This window comes from Chelonoidis abingdonii, chromosome 4 (assembly GCF_003597395.2).
Source record: "Chelonoidis abingdonii isolate Lonesome George chromosome 4, CheloAbing_2.0, whole genome shotgun sequence".
Classification (NCBI taxonomy): Eukaryota; Metazoa; Chordata; order Testudines; family Testudinidae; genus Chelonoidis; species Chelonoidis abingdonii.
This window is the reverse complement of record NC_133772.1, coordinates 21,967,091-21,993,175: the sequence shown is the minus strand read 5'-3', so window position 1 is coordinate 21,993,175 and position 26,085 is coordinate 21,967,091. Positions and strand designations below refer to the sequence as shown.

General features: G+C 49.0%; 1 protein-coding gene across 3 annotated transcripts in view; it reads left to right on the top strand.

Annotated features, from left to right (window-relative positions):
- The first annotated feature begins 2,670 nt into the window (after positions 1-2,670).
- Positions 2,671-26,085, top strand: part of KCNC4 (potassium voltage-gated channel subfamily C member 4) — a 64,635-nt gene continuing 41,220 nt past the window's right edge. For 2 of the 3 annotated variants that reach the window (XM_032804890.2, XM_032804893.2), the window contains exons 1-3: positions 2,671-4,694; positions 13,799-14,735; positions 18,126-18,311. In XM_032804890.2, the coding sequence (XP_032660781.1) occupies positions 4,050-4,694; positions 13,799-14,735; positions 18,126-18,311 (1,768 nt within the window). In that variant the 5' untranslated portion in view covers positions 2,671-4,049. Of the gene's footprint in view, positions 4,695-13,798; positions 14,736-18,125; positions 18,312-19,557; positions 19,675-26,085 lie in introns of all 3 variants that reach the window. The other variant, XM_032804891.2, reaches the window with a different exon arrangement.

Here is a 26,085-nt window from a genome sequence, read left to right as displayed (position 1 = left end):
AATAGAGATGGTCATAAGTAGCATGCAAGCAATCCCCTATCAGCCCAAACACTGATGGCCAGTTCCCAGGGAGAACTCAGTCCTGAGAACTGACTCTAGTTAGAGAGATTTGGGCAGAGAGCAAACTTTCCTGTGACTTGCAACAGCTGCCCTGAGGCAAACCTGCATCACAAAAACTAATAGCAGAAAACCATGTCTTCAAAGACTGTACGCTTGCTCCTATACTGAAAGGGGAGGGGGAAGAAACCTTTTAAGACACTGTAACAGGGATCCCTAATGACTCCTGCAAGAACAGTTATTTCCATAAGGCAGAATAATCCATCCCACTGAAACTGCAGTCAGAAGCATGTACATATCATCTGAATTTAAACAGGACAGTGAGGTTTATACACTTCTCCTACTCTATAGGCTCTTTGATGACCAAGTGGGCCAGACCTCAGTTTCACATCTCATCTGAAAGATGAATGAGACCCCTTCCTTCATCTTTCTGATGGAGATACTTGCATAGAACTCAGTTTCAGGACACCTCTTCAGGGGAGACAGTATGTGCTCACTATCTTTCTGCATGAATACTAAAGATCTGATGGCATTTTTGGACCGAGCACAGGTGTCATTGGCCAAAAGTTCCCTTCCTCCTCATGATGTGAGCTAGTTTTCTGGCTGGCTGCTTCCCTGCACCCCAGAGGGGGCTGCAATCCAATAGTATGCGTTCCTCAGTGCATTAAGATCTCCTGAGATGACAGGCACTATATGAATGTAAGATATTGTCATTTTGGGTTCCATCCCACAGTTTTCACTCCGACTTCATTCTGGCCAACCGTCCATTAAGGATGGCAGGGTATAGCCTGTTAGAACAGATTTATTATGTATAGAAAGGGGCGAGACCGTTTGCTTTTCCATAGCGGATTTCCCAGTCAAAGCATCCCAGGGCCAGATCCTCAGCTGGTGTAAATTTAGGGTAGCTCCATTGACTGTTACAATGCTATGCTGATTTACACCAGCTGAGGATCTGGCCCCAACAGGACACTGAGTGAACCATGGATAGCGTGTGTGTGGGGGGGGGTAGGTAGTTTGGGTCTAGTACTGCCATTGATTTTTTTTTTTAATACCTGATCCATAATTTAACATTTTTCTCTCAAGTCTTAGGGCCAAATTTATGTTCATACTTCTGTGGATCTGCAAAGAGGGATGCCAGGTACCTCCAACTCCTTGCAGAAGGTAGCTGTACTTGGGCTGCGGATGCTAAAAAGAGTGAAGGAGGGAGGGGCCAGCACTGCCAGGGAGGTGTATTTGGGACTATGGGCTGGCCACTCCCACGCACACCAGCCAAGAGCCTCAGGGAACAGGAAGTGAGTGTAGATTGAACCTTTCCCACGCTTTGTGCTAAGTGACCTCTGCATAGCATATTACCCTCTTCCTTCTTGTCTCATACGCGATGACCCCTTGGCTGGAGAGAAGTGCCATTTGTACCATTCATCACTTCCCTGCAGAAGAGCCATGTGGCCCATTCTGGATCTCTCCTCTGACAGTGGGGTGGGTCCCAAAGCCCAATACGCTCAAGGGAAAGACTTCACTCCCTGAGCTCTGGGGTTATCCCTAGCCCTGCTCCAGAGAGCCTCCAGAAAGCCCCAGCCTCCCGCTCAGCCCAAACTGCCAGCACTGTACTGGGGATTCTACAGACCTGGCTGCTTTCCTAAAGGCCCAGAGATGACTATGTAGGTAAACATGGCACCAGTAAGCCACTGATTTGCGGAGAGGCTGAGCCAGCCAGGTAATGAGCAAATTGCTCACTCAGGACCTTGGGCACTGACCTTGGCAGAGGAAGTTATCCCTTATTCTTTCCTCCAAAGGTGCCTAGGCTCCTTAGCTTCTTCCTGGACAATAACTAGAAACCAGCCAAAGGAAGGTTTTGATTTGAGGTCCCATCCAACATCTAGCAGTCCAGCTTTCCCCTGGGGGTGCATTTTCAGCAGAAAGTGCCTGGTGTTGGATTTCCCATCAGGAGACCCCCCTGCGCACACACAACAATTCTGGCAGGTGGTCAGCCCAGGCACTTTCTGACCCCCCTCCTCAAATTTCCCCTGGGCGGGATAAAGAGCCCTTTGCCTTGCAGGGTGCCAGGAAGGAATGGAGCACCAATGGACATTGGTTGGCACATCCCATGCCAGTGCTCCAGGGCATTAGTCTCCCACTTTCCCTATCTGCTAATTATCTCTTCTGAGATGGCCAAACTGGGCTGGGTAGATTTACACCAGTTGAGGATCTGGCCCACTCTATCTGCTTGTGGCATCTATTAGTCTGGCTGTGGATGGAGCTGGGTGGGGAAAGTCAATGGGTCTTTTACTCCAGCCTCTGGAAGTAGCAGAAAGCTGGGTCGGTCCCTCCAGAGCTCTCTGCTGCCTTTTCCCCAGGGAGATCATTACATTTCCATCCCTCCCTGGCGTGTGGCCAGGCTTAATTCATTGGGGTAAAGTGCTAGCAGATCCCCAGATGGTCCCGGGGTGTAAACTCTCTATCTGGGTAGAGGGTGAGGGTGGATAGGGCTGGACGGATCAATACAAGGCGAGCTGTGAGGCGGGGCGAGAAGGGTTAACCGGAGAGGAGAGAGGGGCTGGGCTAGCGCCGGCTGGAAGGACAGGAGCCGAGTATAAAAGCAACAAGCAGTCGGAGGCATTTCATCAAACCAGCCCCAAAACATGGCTGTGCCGCTGCCTGCGGGTCTCTGATCGGCCTCCACCCCAGACGCAGCTGCCACCTGCAGCGCTCCCTCGCTGGCGCCCTGCCTGAGAAGGTGGCGAGCACAGAGAAGAAGCAACAGATCCCCGTGCCCCAGCCCCGGGAAGCCAGCGCCTGCTGGGTGATGCAAGAGGATACTTTGGGTGTGAGGAAGCTGCAGCTGCCACAGCCCAGCCCAGCCCCCCCCCAGATCGCCTCCTTTCCTCCTGCCAAGGCAAAAAGTGACCCTGAGTTGGCAGCGAGCGATAAACAAGCGGTTCCTGGAGCCCACCCATCCACGCGCGTCAGCTCATCTCGGGGCTGAAAAAACCCAGGCTCGGGGAGAGAGAGACAGACAGAAACCTGGGCAGTCTCCTAGCCAGTGCGTTTGCAGCGCCTCCGCCTGAAACTGACCCGACTCCCAAGCCAGCCCTCTTCTCCCTGCTCTCCCCGAAGCGCACCTGGAGGGGAAATCCAGCCGAGTTGTGTGTTTCTTCCTCAGCATCCATCCAGGATCCCGATGCATCCGGTGCTGGCTGCTGGGAAGCGGATTCTATGGAGTGTCTGACAGCAGAGGAAGGTGGAATCAACCAAAGCAGCCGTTCTTGTTGGTTCTTAAGCCTCTCTTGGAGGGAAGTATAAACACAGGGAACCAACTACTCTAAATATAGACAGGACCAGGTCTCTACTCATCTTGTGTAGGAGAGAGAAAGCCAGAGATCTTCCCGGAGCACAGATCTCAGTCACTTTCCTTCCAGCTCTTCCAAACTTTAAGATCTATTTTAAAGCAGAGCAAAGCTCTCCCATCTTTTCCCCAAGACTCTGATTGTTGGATTGATTGGTTTTGTTTTGTTTTTTTTTTGCCATCACCAGCAAAGAGAGGAACACTGACACTTGCTGCTGATGTCGAAATCCCTCCTTTTCTCACTCTTTCTTCGTCAGATTAGTTTTTGCGGCTTGCCCAACAGCCACATCTATTTGTTCCCCTAATCAAAGTGCCTTTGCCACTACTTTCCAGCCCGCATCGTGGTGGCAGGAGCATCTCTCACTTTTCTTCTCTTCCCTGTGGGAATTTCCTTGTTGCTGCTTCCTGGTGTCTGGAGCAAGGGCTCCAGGCCATTATATTGCCCCCTTCCTTCTCTCCAAAGCAACCACCTGTGCCCAGTCTCCTCTTGAGGGGAGGGATCAATGAGGCAGCCAAAGGGCAGAGCTGTCTGAGGTTGGGGAGAGAGAAATCTGAGCTCCCCCCAGGCCTCCCCCCACAATTGCCCTTCCCTCCCAGCTCCTCGCTAGAGGAAGGGTGTTTAGAGGGCATTTCCCATCCACCTAAATCTATGATCAGCTCGGTGTGTGTCTCATCGTACCGTGGACGCAAGTCTGGGAACAAACCACCCTCCAAAACATGCCTGAAGGAAGAGATGGCCAAAGGGGAAGAGTCGGACAAGATCACCATCAACGTAGGGGGCACCAGGCATGAGACCTACAAGAGCACCTTACGGACGTTGCCTGGCACCCGCCTGGCTTGGCTGGCTGACCCCGATGCCCAGAGCAACTTTGACTTTGATGGCAAGAGCAACGAGTTCTTCTTTGACCGCCACCCGGGCATCTTCTCTTATGTGCTCAACTACTACCGCACGGGCAAGCTGCACTGCCCCGCCGACATCTGCGGGCCCCTCTTTGAGGAGGAGCTGACCTACTGGGGCATTGATGAGACCGACGTGGAGCCCTGCTGCTGGATGACCTACCGGCAGCACCGCGATGCCGAGGAGGCGCTGGACATCTTTGAGAGCCCTGAGCCCGGGGCAGGAGGAGAGGAGGCCGAGGAGGAAGGGGGCAGGGAGATGGCCCTCCAGCGCCTGGGCATGGACGACAGGTCACCGGGGGCTGCTGGGGCCAAAGGAGGGGGTGGATGCTGCCGCAACTGGCAGCCTAGGATGTGGGCGCTCTTTGAGGATCCCTACTCGTCCAGGGCAGCAAGGGTGAGTTTGCGAGAGACAACCCTGGGGCAGGGGGCGGGGTTGGAGAGAGAGGGATCGGAGCAGATGCAGGGTCATTGACATGCATTGGTTCCCCCCTCATTGATCTGCTCCTCAGGCCCACTGGTTCACCCTATCATTCATCTGCCACAACTCCATGGCTGCCTTGGTTCACCCATTCATCTCTCCCACCCCACCTGAGCTGCATTGCGGCCCTCCCTATGTTTCCTCTCTGAGAGATGCTGACTCTTCCTCCCTCCCACCACCCATGCTCCTCTCTAACTTCCTCTACTCCAATTCTCCTGCCGTGCACAGAGGGTGGTTTCACCCACCGAACGATCAGCAGCCAGCCCCCAACACACGTCCCCAGCTGCCATCCCACAGTTGATGGGGACTGAGGGATTGCCAAGGAGAGTCCTTGCCAGCCCTAAATCCTGGTAGAATTCCAGGTGGCACCAGAGGCAGGTGGATTATCCAGTTCCTCTTGTTGTTCTTGGTGGATCTACTTGCTGAAAGCAGTGTTTAATGTCACAAGGTTACAGCAGGAAGTCCAGGACTGGAGTGCTCTCACAGCCATGCCCACCGACGTACTCCCACAAGGCCTGTCTCTTTCACACACACATCTGTGCACATTAAGGGGTCTTATGCAAACACACCCACCCACACCCATCTGTACATATTCAAATACATGAAACATCCCCATACAAACTCTCCTGCCTGTTCCTTCACTCCCGCATACCAGCATCCATGCCAATTGACACACTGGCACAGACACTCCCCCATATGCATGAACACAGACCCATCCATGTGTACACAGCAACACAGACACACACACAGTGTATCCCTACCCAATCCCACAGAAGTTCAGCTGCACCCATCTTCATCCTCCCCCACACCAGCATATGCCTCTTTTCACACACTCCTCCCCAAGCCCACACACTACCAACTCATATAAACAGACACACACGTGCTGCCACTCACGTCCCCATCTACCCCTGCTCCCTCGTCCGCTCCTGTTCACATGTCTGTTCCCCTAATCACACCCAGTTCGTAAATACCAACAGGCTGACACACTTGGGATCTAAAAGAGTTTTTGACATTTTGGAGGTGCAAAAAGGAACAGCTACAAAAATTAGATTCTAAGCTCCAAGCCTGCTCCTGGCAGGAACCACACGCAAACTCAGAGAGTGAGATGCTCCTTGAGAAGGTTTCCTTTCAGCTAAAGGGGAAGCCCAACAGATGCCAGAATAAAATGCTTAGGCAGTGACAGCCTTTCCATAGAGACCCATCCTAAAGAGGGAACCAAACCTCTGTCTCAGCTCTGAGGGATATCTGGCTTTGAGAGCTGCTCCCAAATAGACTCTGCTTAAAACAATTGCCTAGGAGTTTTTTGCATTGCATTTCCCTCACACTGAGCTCCTGTTTCCCCTGTGCCAGGCCAGGGTGCTGATAATGGAACCCCTGCTTTAGATATTTTTTCTGACTCCTTCAAGCCAGGGGGTGTGGCAACACCAATGCTGCCAGGGAGCCTCGGGCATAGCTCATTGGGAGCAGAGGTTGATGTCCTGGATGCAGTGGCTCAGAGGCTATAGAGCAGCTAGGTAGACAAGTGACTATGAAAATGACTCCTTCTTACCCTTTATAATAGGAGTCTTCTTAGCACAGAGCTGCAGTGAGCTTGGGCTCTCCTCTGTAGTGCTCTCCATTCCACTAGCTCACAGCATTGTGCAAACATCTGAGAGGGCAAATGGTACCTTCTTTTGGGAAACTGAGGCACCGAGCAGTGAAATCACCTACTCCAGGTCGTTCAGAGCCAGGAACAGAACATGGGTTCCCTGATTCTCAAGTCAGTGACTGATCCCCTGGACCACAGTCTCACTGGCACAGAGTAACTAAAGGAGGTAGCCATGGTGGGTGGTTAAAGGACGGAGCATGAATGGGGGCCACATCCTCATCTGGCATAACTGGTGTCATTCCAAAAAGCCGCACTGGAATTGGGGGTGTTTACCCTGAGTTTGAGAAATAAATTGCTCCCACCGAAGCTAAGCAAAAAGTAAACAGGATGGAGGAGTGGGGAATGGAGCTGATGAGAGCTACCTGTTGCCTAGCTACGGGCCCGTTTCCTGCTTACTTGAGTCCTGTTTCACCAGAATCACAAAGTCCAGGGTGTCTGGGCTTGGGAGCCAGCTGATGGCTTCTGTCTCCTGCCCTGTTTGTGGCCCTGGTGCCCCCATCTTATCCCCTTGTAGCACAGTGCTATTGCCACACGGTGCCAGAGTTTTGCATGGTTACCTCTGTGCCCAGCACAGTTTTTCAGTTGTTAGACTGTAATTTAGGTCCCTAGGACTGTTGCTTTGTTGCAACGGGCAGGTCTGCTGCCTGCTTTATCTCAGCCCATCCAGTCCGTGCCTCGCATGTCAAATTTATTAGATTTCACTCATCGATTTAACCAATAATTTAGGATCAGCTGGAAAAAATTATCCTTTGGATTTCTGTCAAAACATGCCAGTGTATGAGGATCACATCTGCCCTTCTATTAGCTGCCTCTGTTGATGGCAGGGCAAAAGCCAGTTATTTAATTCATCTGGGAGCCTGATCCTTTCCTTCCCAACAGCAGTGTCTTTCTGGATGTTTTTTCTCGATGGGTGAGCATGAGATGGGCTGTGATGTTTTCCCAGGGCAGTTCAAAGGAAGCAGAGTGAGGGTCCCTGATCTTGGAAGCCAGGAGGGACAAGTGCATGGCCCAGGTCCAAGGTTGGAGGCATCTCTGATGCTATGTGAAATGAGGACGATGTCACAGAGCTGGTGTGGCTGAGATTAGAGATAGGAGGTGACAAAGAAGGGACCCTGATTCCCCTCTTTCTCATCCCAGTGTAAATCGAGTGCATCTCCACTGGGCCTGATTGCTCCCTCACTAATCCCGATGTGAGTCAATTGTTACTCTACTGATGCCAATAGAGTTACACCAGTGTAAAACTAGTGCAAATGAGAGCAGATTCAGGCCTATGCGCGCTTAACCCTTCCTGTGCCAGGGTCCAGATGTGCAGCGGCAAGTTCTTTTTGGATTAAACATGTAGGAGAAGGAAGGAATAGAAGATCTCCCAAGCAGAGTCACAGTCCTTGTGAAGTATCAAGACTGACGTGTTAGGAACAGATGGGCTCTCCCACTCCTGGACCCCAGGCTCCTTCCTAACCAGCCCTTTCACTGAGGGTTACTTCTGGAAGGCACCAATGCTCTTCAGGCTGGATGGCTCAGAAAGACTGCCAGTGGCTTCGAGGGGCTGATCAACAGGCCATTGAAGTCAACACAGAGACCAGGGTGAGCTTCAGATTAGGCCCTAGAAGCCTTCCCTTCCCCCCTGCCCCAGACCACTGATTCAAGTCCAGCCCAAAGTGGCAGTGATCAGAAGCTGCTGCCAGGCGATGGTTGTTTGTCAGCCAAGGAGAAATGAGTTGACAGTATGCTGGTGTCCCAGAGACTATCGCTGTCGTTAGCCCTCCCCGCGTCCCAGGGGAGCAATAACTCAAATCCCCAGGGTTCTCTCCAGGGTAGAAACCTCATGCTGCCCTTGTCCGTCTCTGCGGCTGAGTCCCCAGATCTGCCCACCTGGCATCTTTCACTGGCACTGAATCACTAAAGTGACCGAGGAGCCTTCAGCCTTTTTGTCGCTGTCTGACTCGAACTCGTGTGTCCTGCTTTGAACAGCTCGTCTCCAGGTTCTTCTCTTTTCTTTATTTACACGGACTATTTTCACAAGCAACACGAGGGAAAGAGCGGGGTAGCAAGAGAAAGCACAGGCAGCTTCCCTTGAGATGGAGATTAGATGCCAGCCTAGCCTCTTGGTATTTAACCTTATGCAGAGCACCGAGCAGTATCTCTGCATTAGCCTGAAGCAAGAAAGGTTGATGGGAACGATCCTGGCTAAATGGCTAGAGCACCCAAGCAGCACACAGCAATTTCCTCCCCCAGCTGGGGATTGTGAGACACCCTAGAGCCCCTTCTGGAGAAAGTAGACTAGTCTAGTGCAGCTAAATTGTAGCTCAGGGGCACTTTGCTTGATGCAGTGGCTGGAGTATTGCTCTGCGCAGAGTTTGTGGGTTGGGTTTTTTATTAGTATCTCCACCCGTAGAGTTGGCAACTGACTCAGCATCTGCTTACAAGGTTCCCCCGAGCATTTAACCTCTCTCGCCTGTGGTAAGTTGGCAGCATCAGTGCCCGCAGGCTCATAGACCCATTAGCTCATCTATCTAGTACAACTTCCCTGGCACTGGTGCAAGATTGGTCCTAGTTTATTGCCCCACCCCCTTCTGTGGAGAGAGCTTGATCCTTAACTGGGCATAGCTTCAGCACAGCAGGCACTGTTTTCTAGTCTTGTATTCTAGACAGGTCATTTGGAGTAGGGAGAGGGGAGGTATTGGGACACTTCCAAGCGCCACCTGCAAAATAAACCCTGCCCACTTTAAGATACCAAGGGGCCGCTCATAGTAATGTATGCAGATGTTCTAAATATCATCCCATGTGTTCTGTTGGGCCCCCTTGGTGGGACTTAGAAGCCCTCCTGGGCTCTGCTCGGCTTCTTGGGTTTGGTGCCGTCTTGAGTATTGCGAGAATTGAGGGGTGAAAATCTCTCCCCAGGGGCCACTCACTTTTGGCACCAGAATGAGTCGTCATTCACACGTAATATGTCTGCTTTCTAATATGCTCCGTCCCCTTCCTGGCTTCAGGCAGCAGTGAAGTGATTTAACCATGTTAACATCTCAATGGTCATTTTTGGGAATCTGAGTCAGCATCCCAGTGAGGTAAACATGGCAGGTCACGCCGCTCAGAGGTAGTGTTCAGGCTCTCTGTGGACAAAGAGCATGCCTGACACTGGGAGAGTCAGTGGCAATTCGACACTTAGCTCCTACAGGCCCATGTAAGATGCTCCAGCCTTAAACCTTGAAATCACAATGAAAATATTTGGGGGTCTGGAATTCTCCTGTGTCGTGATCTCCCTTTGCTCATGCTGGAGCCTTCTAAATAGCAGGCTCAGAAAGGAGCCCTTTAAAAAAAAAAAAAAACAAAAAAAAACCAACCCCTTTGACTTGCTACTAGACAAAGGTTGGAGCCAAGGTAAAGATTATGGGCCAGATCCTCAGCTGGTATAAAACTGGAGCTGTTCCACTGACTACAGTAGAATGTCACCAATTCACATCGGCTGGGGATCCAACCCTTCTGTGTTTAGAGGATAGTCATACACTCCAGACCTGATTCTGATCTCCCCTATGTTGGGTTTAAAACCAATGTAGCACGAATGTCTTAAGCAGAGTCACTCCAACTTTACACTGGTGCAAGAGAGAGCAAAATCACATTTGTTCTTTCTTTTGTTTGGTCTTTTGGGCTTGATTTGGATCTAAGTTACACTGGCATAAATCTGGAGTCAGTCCTTTTTAAGTCAATAATTGTGGGCTGGATCCTATTAATTGCCTATTGACTTCAACAGAGCTACATCAGTTTTCACCAGCTGTCAAATTACACTGGTGGTAGGGTAAGATCAAAATGAGGTCCTTTGTCTGCTGCTTTCTCCATCTCTCTCTCTGTCTCATTCATTCCATCTTCTTCTCCTTCTGTGTGCTGTGGGACCGTGTCTTTCCCTTCAGTGGTTCTCTGCACTGAACACAGTGTGATATGTTGTCATTCATTTCTAACTGCTCTCTTTTCCTTGGGGAGCCCAGGATGGGGCTCCGGGATACAGATCCTCTCAGCCTCCCACAGCCCTCAAGTCTTGGCATTCAAGACCAGCCCCTCCACTGGTGTGAACTAAGGTAGCTGGAAGTTGATTCTGATTCACTCCAGTTGAGCATCTGGCCTGTAATTTTGAACTGTCTTGTGGTGTCATGGTCTGATGCAACAAGGATGGTCAAGAGAAGGTCTGACACACAAACTGGTCCAGTCCTCTTGACCAGAAGAGACTGAGCACTTAACTTGGCCCAGTTCTCCTCATGTTGCAGCCAGTAGTGGGGAATTTTGCTATCAACTCCAGTGTTAGCAGAGTCAGGCTTGTGTTCAATGCTATAGGATGCTGCATGTCACTTCAGTGCAGATCAGGTCCACGCAAAGCGGAAAGCCTGTATGTGCTGTTAATAGAGGAACTGGAGAAGATTCAGCAAGCTTCCTTGGTTGGGGCTTTTCTGCTCTGAGGCTTTTCAGGTGCTTTTGAAAACACATGCTTTGGATAATGGACTCATGATGAACTCATCCTGTCAGGAAGGCGGTCTGAGCATGGCTGATTGGGGAATAAAACCCATGTCTTCCACAGAGCCTTTTCTTTCCAGCTTTTATTTTGGGCCCACTTGCAGTTGCTTGGGGTCTAGATAAATGAGAAGCCTGATTGCTGTCGCTATTAGTAGAGGAGCTTTGCTAAGCATTTGAAACCAGCACTGAAGGGTTAAAGGTCTGTCTAAGGAGCCAGATTCCTCCTGTGGTTCTATGGGTTTGGGTTGCTTGCACTGCCTCAAGACTCCAGAATCATCCCAGAGCTGGAATTGCTCTGGAACAATTGTACTTTGCAGCTGTTCCCTACAAGCATAAAATTAACACCCCGCCCCCAGTAGCAGCTCAGTTCTGGCAGCTGTTTATACAGGCTCCATCCCTTACCCACCTCACCCTACCTCCCTGTTCAGAATGCGGGGGTGGGGAGGGAGACATGAATGGAGAGCAGCATCCTGCCTGGACATAAGGGCCTAGGAGCTGCTCAGCTGGTGTAAATTGCTATTAGAGCTACACCAATTTGCACCATCTGAAAATCTGGCCCCTCCTGCTGCAATGGGGTCTGACAAATTTCTGGAGATTCTTACACTAGAGTTACAAACCCTCCCCTCCCCCTCAAGCAAAATTAATTTCTCTATTCAAATGGAAACCCAGACAGATCCTTAACTCTGGATCTGTGAATAGCAACACTATCAGTTCTGGCAAGAGATGTTGCATGCAGAGCAATTGAAGGCTTTTAATTGGTGCTGTTACACCAGCCTTTCATGTGAATTCATAATGGACACTTAAACAAATCTGTTACTAGAGGGAGTTCCATTTCAGAATCTCCATCTCCTCATTCCAGCAGCTGCTGCAGCTTGACACACCCCATGGTCACACCGGATTATAGCTCTTGTAAATGGATCTGGCCTGGCAGCCTTGGAGCTCAGAGTCCACAGGATGGGTACAACATGGGCACAGCAAGCTTCCCAGCACAGGATCCTCAGAGCTCATCTGGGGCAAATTCTAGCCCTAGGAATGGAGTGGGATTTAAGGCTTTAGCTGGAGCCATGCAGATTTCCATCAGTGGAAGAGTTGGCCCATCCCTTCTATAACGATTCAGCACTGTCCTTTTTAACCTAGGCTCCCAATTTGGATGTGTACCTCTGCCTGCGGGGCAGCTTTGTGTGTGTGCAACCTAGTGGATAATGCATTGGTCTAGGACTCAAGAGACCTGCATTCTGTCTCTCAGCTGCAGGGGGACCTTGAGCAAGCTGCTGCCTCGCTCTATCAGTTTCCCCATCTCTAAAATATGCATAATGATACTGATCTTCCTTGGTAGAGTGTTTTGCGAGCTACTGATGTGCTATTTACGAACTAGGTGTTGTTATTACTAGTAGGAACACAACACTGATCTCACCTAGACTTCCAAGCAGCCCTCAGATGACTTATATACCTGAGTCTCTTGGGCTTGGGGTCAAATGCATCCCTGGGATGCTCCCAGAGGCTTCAATGGAGATTTGGTTCCAGGGTTGGATTTGAATGAGAGTATAGTGATAGAAGTCAAAACCACTATGGGGCTGGAATTTCAAACATCCTCTGCTCCCATTCAGACACCTGGATGAAGTGGCCAGATTTTCAGCTGAGTTCAGGACCCAGCACCTCCCATTGTTCTCAACAAAGCGCAGGAGGGGAGGTGTGAGGAGCAACCATTGTTCTCAATGGGAGCTGCTGCAGCTTGAGCTCTTGAAATTCTGCCCCGGGAGGGCTTGAGCCGGAGGGGACTTGGACTTGAATGGAGCTGCTGCCATTCATACAAACTGAGGAGCAGGCTGGTTACCCTAGGAAAAGATGAGCCCAGGGTCTCCCAGCTTTAACTCAAGGTCATCATGTGCCCGGGGAAGATGTAGGTATCACACCACACCGTTGCCCTTTGCGATTTAGAGGAGAGTCTAATGATTGAATAGTGGCATTGTGAATTTTAATTTCTCATGTGGAACTGCGAGCTCAGGTGAAAAGCAAATGGACTGAGAGAGATGCAAAGGCACAAATATACTCAGGTCACCTCAACCGTAGAGGCCTAACTATAGGATCAGGGACTTCTTTTTTTTATTGGTAGTACCGGTGGAAGGTGCTGGGCTGACATTTTGAAAGCCCTGGAGGCCAAAGTCTTATAAGATACATCACCACCCCTAGCAGCTGTGAAAGCTTCCCTTGGCCTGTTCAGTCCATCACCTCTTCTCAACAGGAGGGTCAGGCCATGGTGGCTTTGTGACGTCCTCGTCTGTTCCCTGGGAAATGATCTAAGAGCCACCCGAGATCCCCGATCTAATATGAAGAGGGGAGCTAGAAGTGAAACTCTCTGTAGTTGTATCATCTTCCTGGTCCTTGCGGTCTTGAACTTCGACACCAGGGTCTGTTATGAGGAGTAGAGCAGGGCTGAGACCTCTGACCCCAGCAGAGGTGACCACTTTAAGAACATCCCCACTGGGTCCTGGAGGGCAGTGGTTACCATGACAGTGCTGGGCTCTGGTGACAGGTACCCAGTACTAGTCTCCTAGGTGTCACTGGAGGGGCGGCATCCTCTCCTTGTCTGTGACCTCTAGCAGGGCAAGCTTCTGGGCTCTGCTTTGATAGGGAACTGAAGGAGATAAGAGCAGGACTTGGGTCAGAGGGAGTGCATGAAATACAAATGACACCAGGAATGTCCTGTGGTTGAACCCTTCCCCTCAGATTTGGACACAGTGTGTATCTTTCCTCCTACCTCCTTGTAGTGATTGATAAGAAGGGGAAGGAAATCTATTCTGAAATGCTTTCATCCCCTTCCCTGTCTGCCCCGGGTTGTTCCCCTAATCACTGAGTTCATTTCCTCTTGCAGGTAGTTGCCTTCGCCTCGCTTTTCTTCATCCTGGTCTCCATCACAACATTCTGCCTGGAGACACATGAGGCCTTTAATAGAAATGTCAACGTGACTGAGACGATGATGGTTGGCAACACCACAAGGGTCCTGCTGACGAATAAGGTGGAGACGGAGCCTGTCCTCACCTACATCGAGGGGGTGTGCGTCCTGTGGTTCACACTGGAGTTCCTGGTGCGCATCATTTGCTGCCCAGATAAGCTGGTCTTCATCAAGAAACTGCTCAACATCATTGACTTTGTGGCTATCTTGCCCTTTTACCTGGAGGTAGGCCTCAGTGGCTTGTCCTCCAAGGCTGCCCGGGACGTTCTGGGCTTCCTGAGAGTGGTCCGTTTCGTCCGGATCCTCCGGATCTTCAAGCTGACACGGCACTTTGTGGGGCTCCGGGTACTAGGCCACACACTCCGGGCCAGCACCAATGAGTTTTTGCTCCTCATCATCTTCCTGGCCTTGGGGGTCTTGATCTTTGCTACAATGATCTACTATGCCGAGCGGATTGGGGCCAAGACATCCGACCTGAGCAGCACCGAGCACACTCACTTTAAGAACATCCCCATTGGGTTCTGGTGGGCGGTGGTCACCATGACAACACTGGGCTATGGTGACATGTACCCCAAGACCTGGTCGGGCATGCTGGTGGGGGCTCTGTGTGCCCTGGCCGGGGTGCTGACCATCGCCATGCCAGTGCCTGTCATCGTCAACAACTTTGGAATGTACTACTCACTAGCTATGGCAAAGCAGAAGCTCCCAAAAAAGAAGAAAAAGCATATCCCCCGTCCAGCCCCACTGGACTCCCCCACGTACTGCAAGTCCGAAGACAACTCGCCTCGCAACAGCACGCAGAGTGACACCTGCCCCCTGGCAGCAGAGGAGATGGTGGTGGAGCGAAAGCGATCAGGTGAGATGCAAAAGCCCACGGTCAATAAGAACTGGTAGGGGAAAAAAAAGTGCCAGGTACGTAAATCCTGCCTAATGGAGACTCCAGGGAAGAGTCCACGCCCACTTGGGTGTTTGGCTGACTGCTATGGTTCAGTGGGGACACTCCAGATTCATGGTGGAGCAAGAGCAGAATCTGGCCTGATGCCATCACCTCAAGGTGCGGCTGTCCCAAGAAGGACCAGTGGCACTCAGGTATTGATTTTTTGAGAGGGATTCCAGGCGTTTGACAGAGGCAGCTGGCTCAGGTGATCGCCACATGATGGACGCAGAATCCCTGGAAAGCAATAGGAATGGTGTCGCATAGACCTGATTCTGCTCTCACGCTGGCAGATTAGGAGTAAGTGAATGGGGCCTAATTCCTCTCTCACTGCCCCCGGGGTAAACCAGGAGTAACTCCACTGATGGACTGCCTGATTTAAAAGCCCCCATGAGATCAGAAGCAACTCCAGTGTGTTAACCATTTTGCCTAACCCGAGAGTGAAGGTAGTAGTGATGAGTTTTGTTCAGTGTTGCTTCCTGTCTGTGGCTGGCATTTCTGTCTCGGTGGCTAGCATGTGCCAAGCTTCCCATTGCTAATGGCTAGCTAAGAAAATTGCGCTAATCCTTCGGCAAATCATCTAAGTACCTCTGTGCTAGCAGCTAGCCCGAGAGTGCCAGTTACTAGCCAAGCACTATGCCTCAGTGTATTTTGGGCTAGCCTGGCCTGTGTGTTGCCCTGACACCTTCCTAGCTGGCCTGGGCTGTGTGGTAGCTAGCAGCTAGCCCAGCCCATGCAGCGCTCCTATGCCCTGGTAGCTGGCCACACCTATGTCATGACCTTGTTCCCTGGTAGCTAGCCCAGCTTGTCCTGTGCCACGTGATTTGCCTGAGCTGCTCCAATGACCCCTTTCGTCTGGATCAGGTCAGGAAATGGAATTTCTATTCCCAGAGAAATTCCGACATTTCAAAATTTTGTTTAATTTCAAATTTTGCAGCAAAAAGCAAAACATTTTGAAATGTTCTCGTGGATGAAAATTCTGGGACCATCAAATCAGTTAGTTTCGATACAGTAACAATGTTTCCTTTCAGTAACGTTACAATGTGACCATGCCCAATTGCACAAATGCAGCCTGATGTTGAAATTGGCTTTTTAATATACACATCGAACCAAAATGAATCAAAACGATAAAGGCAAAACAAAATGGTTTTACGTTATTGCAGCAAACCTCAAAATGATTCATTTTGACATTTGACTCTTGAAAATGTTGTTGCAATGGATGCTGATCCTGGCAAACATTTTGATTTTGACCAAACCACATTTTCCGATGGAAAACGGTTGTGTCGAAAATTTTCCCGCTGGCATCTGGCAGATCCTCTGTGCTGTTTTATCGAGCCTGATTCGCACTGCACTGAGCTGCCAGCACCAAGCATCCACGTGTCTTTGGGGTGCAAAGGTTAGCAGCCAGCCCCCAATGGAATGGATTACAGGGTAATAGATTGGAATCACTCCTGGGGTGTCTTCAGAGCACAGCCCGTCATTGGAGCACAGGAGCAGCTGCATACTCCTGATTTATGCTGTATCTCCTGGTGCCAACACTTGGCAGTAGTTAAGCTCTGTGTGGCTACTGCCTGGGGTTTGCGTCTCTCTGAGATTTCTTGCTACAGGCTCCTGGCTGGCAGAGGAAAGCACTCTGAGGCCTCCATTGGGAGCCTGGCCCCTGATGTTTGTCTCCAGTTTTGAACTGCAAACAAAATTTAAATTGCATGGAAAGGCTTGACTTAGAGCCAAGGAATCCAGAGCGAAAGCTGAAAAGCCATCCTTAGCTTGGCCTGTTGCAGGCCTGGAGCCACCTAGGTCACTGGCTCAGATCTATTGAGCTCAGTTCTGGCTGTGAGAGGCTGTAGATCAAAGCAACAAATATTTACAATAGCAAGTTGATAGTGACCAAAAGCTGTGGGCCAGCTGAAAGTGAGTTGGCTGGGTCTTAATCCAGTTCCTGGTGAGGAGGGGTCTTCATCACAAAGCTGCTGTCTACATTGCAAAGTGAAGGGGTGATGGTAGCATGGGTGTCAATAGCAGTGTAGACGTGGTGGTGTGGTCTTGGCTACTGGGTAGCAACCAGAGTGTGTACCCCAGTGGACTTGTACTCTGGTTGCTAGCCCATGCCATCATGTCTGCATAGCTATTGTTAGCTTCAGTCTAGCTTGCCTAGGTAACATGGGCATGCCTACTGATGCTACAATCACGCTTTTGCTTGCAGTGTGGACATGCCCTAAGACACTAGCATAACTGGCACCAGCAGGCCGCCTTGTTGGCAATCTCAGCAGAGGAAACAAGGACTGAATGGGCTGTGGAGACTGAACTGCCCTCTGGCCCCAGGAGCTGCTGGTATTTGAGACATGTTTGTGAGGGAAGCTGGCTCTGCTACTTCCCCTGATCGTACTTGCCCTACAGAGGAATCTCCACCCTGCAGGGTTGTTAATCTGGTGTCTTCACCAGCACTAAATTCACACCACGTACAGGGCCAGATCCTCAGCTGATGCAAATTGCTGTAGCTCCACTGAAGGGCTTCATTGAATTACACCAACCGAAGATCTGGCCTTGCTCATGTTCCCTCCTGGGTGAATAGTGGGGCCTGCTAGAGGCCTGTGTTTTATACTCATCAGCACAGGACCTAAGCACCTCCATTAAAGTTGCAGGAATTTCCTTTCTAATCCCGTGTTTGTCCACAGTCATGGAACATTTCCCTTCTAAACGGAAAATTTCCATCTACAGGACACAGCTCTCAGCCAAAATCCACTGGGTGCAGCTTGGGACTGTTGTAAAGGAGCTGGGGGATAGTTTCCCAGTCCTGCAGGTGGCTATTTGTTGTAATTCAGAGCCGCCTCAGGACTGATCTGAGGGTTGAGCCCAGAGAGCCAGGTACTGAGCTGGTGTAAAGTGGCGCAACTCCATTGGCATTACTAGACCAGATCTTCAACTGGGGTAAACTGACATAGGTCCAATGAAATCAGTAGAGATTCTCCGGTGTACCCCTTCTAGAAGGTGGCCTCCGTCTCTACCTAATGGTGGATTTTTACTTTTTGAAAGGTTTGAACAGAGCCCCTCAAGTTATTTCTGATTTCTGGGAGAGCGGCATTAAATTCTCTGGGGGATGAGCCAGTAAACCCCATTGCTGCCTCAGTTCCACTCACGTCAGCTTGGGCCACATAAGGGGGAAGCTTGCCCTACCATAGCTAGTGGGGAGTCAGTCACACAGCCTCCCTGTTGCCCGTAGCAGGAACAAGCAGACAAATATCTTGGCTTGTCAATTTCTCTGGAAAATTGATATATTTCATCCTTTTTGCCCCTCCCATCCTGGCCCTGAAGACTCCAAGCAGAACGGCGATGCCAACACAGTGCTGTCAGACGAGGAGCAGCCTCTCTCGTCCTCGCATGAGGAGAAGCGGCCGATGAGACGCTCCAGCACCAGGGACAAAACCAAGAAAGCGGCCACCTGCTTTCTGCTGAATGCCAGCGATTTCTCCTGCACGGCTGACGGCGGCATCCGGAAAGGTACAGGCGAGACCCAGAGGCATCTGGTGGACAGAGTGGCAGTCTGGGTTGGGGAGATGGAGGACAGAGGGACGAGTGTGGACATGTAAAGCTGATTTCCCACCGGGGGTGGGGGAAGGCGAGGGGAGGGCATTTCCCAGTCACTTCCCCATTAGCTCCCCCAATAGCAGCCCCCTTCAAAAGCAAAATGCTTTGTTTCTCAGAAGAAACACCCCCACCATCGCATGAGAATGGCTGTTTAGAAGTGAATGCTGGAGCAGAGACTGTCCATAAAATGTCACCTTGCCCTGAGCTTTGGCTTCCTCGGGCTCATCCCTTCACTGCGCGCCACAGGCATGTGCTGATCTTACAAAGGCCTTGCCCAGTGCACTGTGTGATCCATGTCCATTGTCCTGTGTGACCTTTTTCCTCTTTCACATCTGTCCCCAGGAGACCACTAGAATTATTTCCTTCCCACCTACTCCATCTCCCTCTACCTTTGTCTTTCTGTGCTAATTGGAATCTCCTTTGGGCTTCTCTTACCCGTAATCCTCACCTGTATTCTTGGGGTCCTTCTTCCCCATCCACACCTAGCTGCTTCACTAGCAACAGCATTACCTAGAACCACTGGTTCTTCCCTGCACCTTGTCTAATCATTTACACCTGTGCAAAGCTTGTGTAATAAGCTACCAGTTCAGCCTGAGAGTGCTTTATGCTCGCTTTGCCCAGAGAATCAGGTCTGCTTTATCTACCTGCCTCCCATCCAGCTAGATTACCTGCCTGTGAAGCTACCTTGCCACCAATATCTTCTCTTCTCTTTGCAGCTGCTGACTTTTGTGCCAGCTTCCTTACTCTCCAGCTTTACCCATATCTTGTTTGTCCACTTCCTGACAGGGCATTCTGATGCCACTCAGCTAGCTAGATCCTCAGCTGGTGTAAACTGGAGAAACTCCACTGAAGTCCATGGAGTTCCAGCTATAGCTGGTCAAAATGTTTTCTAGCACAAAAGTGAGGCTAGGGTGGGGTTTGGTCAAAATGTTCAGGTTTTGCAATTGAAAAAACAGAAATCGAAATTAGAACATTTTTTGATGAAAATATTTGGTTTTCTATAAGCATTTTGAGTTTATGGATTTCAAACGCTGTACCTCAGTACCGAAAACTGTTTCCTAAAACTGAAATATTGGGCAATTTCAATTTTTCAATGAGAAAAACAAAAAATGTTCATGAGAAATTTTGAAACTTTTTTTTTTTTTTTTTAAATTTCCAGCAAAAAACAATTGGCCTTTTCCAACTAGCTCCAGTTACCCTAATTTACACCAGCCAAGGATCCAGCCAATGAAGTTACTGAGAGATCTGACTGAGTAGCCCAAAGGGATTGACCCAGGTGGGTTCGTGCAGGTCTGGTGGTTTCACATTGGGTCCTGGCTCCTCTAGTTCATCAGATGATCACTTTGTATATTGTTGTTTCATAAATAAATTCTGCAAAGAATTTAACTGAAAACTTGGAAAATAAATCAAATCAGGATTTTTCTCTTTCCTATTTAATGAGCCGCATAAAGCGATCTGCTGGCTCCGTCCTCGCTGCATTTAGAGCTCAGAAGCTCTGAGCAGTGGCTTTGTTCTTTAAATCTGCCACTGAGGCATCATGGCCTATTCCCCCCTTTCTCTCTCTCTGATGGTGTAACATAAGCCAGTGCTTAGGTGCTCTGCTAGTAGGCAGGGTCAGTGTGTATTACACATCCTCCTCTGTGCCCAGTCTACAAAGATGAGTCTCTCACGGTCCCAGCGATGGACCCAGGCAGTTTAGCTCAATCTGTAGGGATTTCCATTCATTCTTTGGTGTGAGCCAAGAACACTGGCTGCCACGCTATTGTCTCTTGTGGCATTAGAGACCGGATGAGCCAGCACTGAGCAGTGCCCAGGGTTGGGGAGCCGTGAGCCACTTCACCAGTGCCAGTCTCTTTTGCAGTCTGAATGGCTAATCCAGTGGCAAGAGTCTAGTTCCAGTGTTCTCTTATAGCAAGAATAAAATAACCCGCTTCAGTTCCCTTTGTACTATTTGCAGACCAGGAAAAGGTGGGTCAAGGCCCCCCCCAAACTAATGGGGGAGTAGCTGCTATGCTCACACTACAAGGGAGTGTGTGGGACAACAAAGGGGAAAACAGGAACGGAAGTGAGATCTAAGGTTGAAAGTCAAGGAACCAGATGGGGACGCCCTCGGAGAACACCACTGCTCCTCAAAGGCACGAGGTTGTCAGTGGACATTGCCCAAGGGAACTCTTCCCCCAGGTGTGATTGAACAAGGGGATGGAAATAGTTCTCACAGTTGCAGAGCACACCCCACCCCCCCCGCAGCTTCTTCCTGCTGCAGTGATGGAGGCCATCTTGGCCAGCACTAGGAGGAGGTTGATAAGGAGGTCCCAGTCCCATGACTTTGTGCATAGATCAGGGAATGCAGGGAAAAGTGCAGCCAGAACCTGAATACAAGGTTCCGGAGGAGCCAGAAGAGGGGCTGCCACCTGACACACCTTACTCCAGTTTCCCTTGTTGTGGCAGTGGCTGATCCAGCTCTGAGGAGCTTTGGAGCAGCACTGCCTTTCCTGTGGTCAGTGTGGATTCAGTGCTGTGTCGCTGTGCCAGATCCTGTCTCTCTCTAGCAATGCAGAGAGCCCTGAGTAGCTTCGTCAATTCCATCCTCACTTTGCCATCAAAGCTACTGGCTAATCCAACACTACACAGGACTGGGCACCAGTGCCAGCCCATTGTTGTGATGTAGAAGCAACATTGCTAGACCAAAACACTCTAGCTCCTCCAGCAGAGATGAGAGCTGGAGCCTTCTGTGTGACTCTGCCATGGAAGGACCCTCTGTTATTCTCCACTAATGTGGAGATTAGGAACCAGATCCAAAGTCCACTGAAGTCCACTGATTTCATTAGGCTTTAGATCAGGTTTTGGGTCAGCTAGGTAACTGGAGCAGCATATTTTGATTTAGTTGGTGTTGGTCCTGCTTTGATCGGGGGTTGGACTAGATGACCTCCTGAGGTCCCTTCCAATCCTGATGTTCTATGATTCACAGAGGAGCTGGAATTTATAACATATGAAGCTTTGTGCTTTATCAGGTGAAGGAAGGAATTAGAAACTCAGAGATACTAGGATTTTCAGATTTTTGGGAGAGTTGGAAGAAAAATGCCAATTACTTTTCATAGGAAACATTGAAACATTTTTTATTATATATGTTTTCCTGCCTTTCTTTTTAATGAAAAAGCAAAACTGAAAAGGACTTTTTTCCTTCAGTGTTCAAAACTAGCTTTTGATTTTTAAAAAATTGACTTTTGTAAGCCAAAAATTCCCAACAATGTTTACTAGACCAAATAAAAATATTTTTTGACTAAAAGAATAAAATTGGGAGGGTTAAAAAAATTCACCCCCTCCCCCCAAAAAACGGTTTTGAGGGTTTTTTTTACCTAAATGAAAAATTTCTGCAAACTTTTTATTTTGGACCTGAAGCCATATTTTTTCATTCACAAATATTTTGATTAAAAAAAATGTCAACCAGCTCTGATTTGTAAACTTTCAGACCAGATGGGGAAACAGGTTGGGGAAAACAAGGAAGAATTAACACTGGGCTTTCCTTTCCAGGAAAACCTCTTTAGACAGAGCCTCTGCTGGCGTAAACTGGAAGTAGACCTGCTGAAGATCTGACCTGTTCTCTTTTAAACTGCACGAGTCAATTGTAGAGGGTTAAGTGGGATCTGAACAGGAAGTTTCATTGCGTGTTACAATGGGCTCTTGAGCTTTTATAAAGTCATGATTGCTGATTGATTATATGGTTCCTTTTGCAAGCACAAGCGGCTTTACAAAGGTATGAATTCTATGCATACAAGGGTAACTTGCCATCACCCTCAGCTGAAATGCACCACCTCTGGAGTGGCGTGGCATTAGAATAGCTTGGGTAACACTCCAAGGGTGCTCTAAAACAGAAAATGGGAGAGATTACCATAACCAGCTGGAGAACTGGGAAACGTAAGTGGACAGGATGCAATTACCCACATTAGGTGGGACACTGGCACTGGCATCCCTTCTCTAGTGAAAACCTCCATGGGATCTTTCATGATGACATGTGATCAGGACATCTCACCCAACAGAGCACAGTATCCTCTAACACCATGCTGGAGCACTGGTTCACTAACAAGTCCAAGCAAAGTGCAGCCACCCTACTGGATCACCAGTACTATTTCCTATAGCATCTGCATTGGTTGTCAGAGATCGCTCATCCAAGGACTGACCCAGCCTGGCCCTGCTTAGCTCTGAGAATCAATGTAACCATTTGTTCATTGTGCATGAAAATAAATGGACCAGCACATTCCTTTAATGTCCCCCCAAAACATCTAGACCTCCTGGCTGAGGTGCGGTCAGAACTTGGTATCAGATGATTTGGGTTGAGAACTGGGGAAGATGCTCATTTGGAGATGTGACTTCTAGTTACTGTGAGATGTGATGAATGATTGGTCTCTGAGGGGTGAAATGGCCATTTCTCAACATGCTTCATGAAACACATTTAGCCTGGAGACTAGTGATTGTTTCTATTAACTGTGGCCTTTGTTTCACGCATTGTTGTTTAAAGAGGTTTCTTTGGACCAGAGGAGAAAGAGAGAGGATTAGATATGCTTAGGAGGATCCTTTGTATCCAAATGTTAGAACCTTCTAGCTTGATTGTCTCAGTCCTAGACGAAGTTAATGCGAGTTGTGACTGCTCATGCCCTAATTAATCTCCCATTGCGGCTTTTTGTGCTGGTACTGGACACCCTGGCAATGCTCCAAAGTCAGAGTACCTTGGTTCTGAGCCCAGCTCACTAAGAGACTTCTGTCAAATTTGGGGATGGTACTTATATTATTGCAAGCTCTGGAAGCCAGGATATTGGCATTTGGTTGGAAGAATAATGCAGATATCAGCCATCGACAGGATTATGGTCCTGGTTCCAGCAGAAATGTTGCAAACTGAGCATGGTTTATTTCAGGAAGATGGAGAATATAATTCTCCTTCCCATAATATCCTTCTTCGGTCCTGAGAAGGGCAAGCCCATCCTAACACAGATGAAGCATTTTCCCCTCTTTTCCCTTCAGAGGGCATGACCCCAATCCCTCGTCCATACAGATGACGTGTTTGAAACCATCTCAGCAGCAGAAGTGGGGGAATCACTTGTTGCTATCCTGAAACATGGCTGTGTATATCTGTAATGGCATGTGTCTGCGCACACGTTTCCCTTTGCGTGTACCCTGCATGTGGGTGCACATCCTGCCCTTTTGCTGAGCTACACACAGGGCTCTGGAAGGTACACCCTGGTGCCAGGTCCAGAACTCATCCCGCCAGCACCAGGCAGGGTGGTTCAGGGCAGCCCTTGGGAAAGGTATGGAATGGCTCTTGGATTCTAAGGCCTAAAGGGACCGCTATGATCATCTCGTCTGACCCCCTCTAGAGTACAGGCCAGAGAACTTCCCCACAATAATTCCCAGAGCTGATCTTTTAAAAAAACATCCAATCTTGGTTTAAAAATTGCCAGTGATGCAGAATCCACCACAACCCTTGGTAATGGTTAATTACTCTCACTATTTCAAAATCTGTGCCTTATTTCCAGTCTGAATTTGTCCAGCGTCCGCTTCCAGCCGTCGGATCATGTTAAACCTTTCTCTGCCAGCTGGAAGAGTCCATTATTAAATATTTGGTCCCCTATGTAGGTGCTTGTAGACTGCAACCACCCCTTAACCTTTCCTTTGTTAAACTATATAGACTGAGCTGCTTGAGTCTCTCACTAGAAGGCAGGTTTTCTAATCCTTTCATCATTCTCATGGCTCTTCTCTGAACCCTCTCTAGTTTATCAACATCCTTCTTGAACTGTGGGTACCAGAAATGGACACAATATCCTATAAGCCGTCTCACCAATACTAAATACAGAGGTAAAATAACCTCTCTGCTCCTACTTGAGAGTCCCCTGTTTATGCATCCCAGGCTGGCATTAGCTATTTTGTCCACAGCATCACACTGGAAGCTCATGTTCGGCTGATTATCCAGCAGGCCCCCAAACCTTTTTCAGAGTCTCTGCTCCCCATCCTGCACCTATGGCTTACATTCTGTGTTCCTAGATGAGCGCATTTACATCTAGCCATGTTAAAATGCGTATTGTTTGCTTGTGCCCCATTTACCAAGTGATCCGTATTGCTCTGTGTAGGTAATCCTAGACTCAGCAGGAGAAAAAAAAAACTTTTGTAGTGATAATCAAGAAGGCTCATTTTAGACAGTTGACAAGAAGGTGTGAGGATACTTAACATTGAGAAATAGATGACCTCAGCTGGGTCATACACATATTGAATCTATTTCCCCATGTTAAGTATTGTCATACTTTCTTGTCAACTGTCTAAAATGGGCCATCTTGACTATCACTGTGAAAGTTTTTTTTTTCTCCTGCTGCTAATAGCTCATCTTAATTAATTAGCCTCTTACAGTTGGTATGGCTACTTGCACTTTTTCATGTCCTCTTTATGTGTGTGTATATATATATAGATAGGTATCTTCTTACTATACGTTCCAGTCTATGCATCTGATGAAGTGGGCTGTAGCCCACATAAGCTGATGCTCAAATAAATGTGTTAGTCTCTAAGGTGCCACAAGTCCACCTGTTCTTTTTAAGGTGTTTTAATATTGGCCGCATGAGACTTCCAGCATGTGTCTCGCAAATTGAAGTCCTCCATGGTCACCGTTCTTTGTTTTTTACCCCTACACATTATCGATAGTTGTGTGAGGATCTCGTCATCCTGCTCCCTAGTGTGACTTGGTGGTCTGTAGCCCCCCATCTGGTACTTTATATGTTAGGACATTGATTCATAAGCATCTTAGTACTTCTTCAAGAGGAGCAGTGGGCATTCCCACCAGCCAACCAGATTATGGGTAAAATTTATCACTGGTGCTGGCCCTTGTTATTAGAGTAAATTTTACCTCATATACCCGGAGGGCTTCAGGGCCCTGGCAATGCCATAAGATGTGCAGACCACATACCCTCGAGGCTATAGTTAGGCAGCAGGCATGACAGCCAGACCCCTAACCCAGCACCTGTGTGCTACTTTGCAGTCTGTCCGGCCATCTAACTCCCACTGCCTCAGGCTGTGTCTATGCTACATAGTTAACCTGGTTAGCCTAACCTGGCATCTCTGCTGCTAAGTCCTGCCCTCAGTACTGTGTCCTTACTGTTTCTGCATTCACCCGTATCTGTCTGGGCATATCCCATGGTTCTTTGGGTTGAAATGCTCTAGGATTATTTCCCAATCAATTGCGAGAGAATTTCTGTCCTTCAGGGGAATTGTGGGTAGGCATTGGAGGACTATTAGAACTCAAGTGATTTGCTTGTGTCTTCACTGCAAAGTAGGCAGGTTTCCATTTTGCCAGCAGATCGAGGGATGTGATCATTCCCCTGTATTCAGCATTGGTGAGGCCTCATCGGAAGTACTGTGCCCAGTTTTGGGCCCCACGCTACAAGAAGAATGTGGAAAAATTGGAAAGAGTCCAGTGGAGGGCAACAAAAATATTTGGGGCTGGAACATGACTTCTGAGGCGAGGGCTGAGGAACTGGGGGATGGTTAGTCAGCAGAACGAGCAAGATCATGGGGTGATTTGATAGCTGCTCAACTACCTGAAGAGGGTGGTTCCAAATAGATGGTTGATTGCTTCAGTGGTGACGATGACCAACAGGAAGTAATGGCTCAAGTTGTCTCTGGGAAGGTGGCGGAGGGGTTTTAGGCAGTT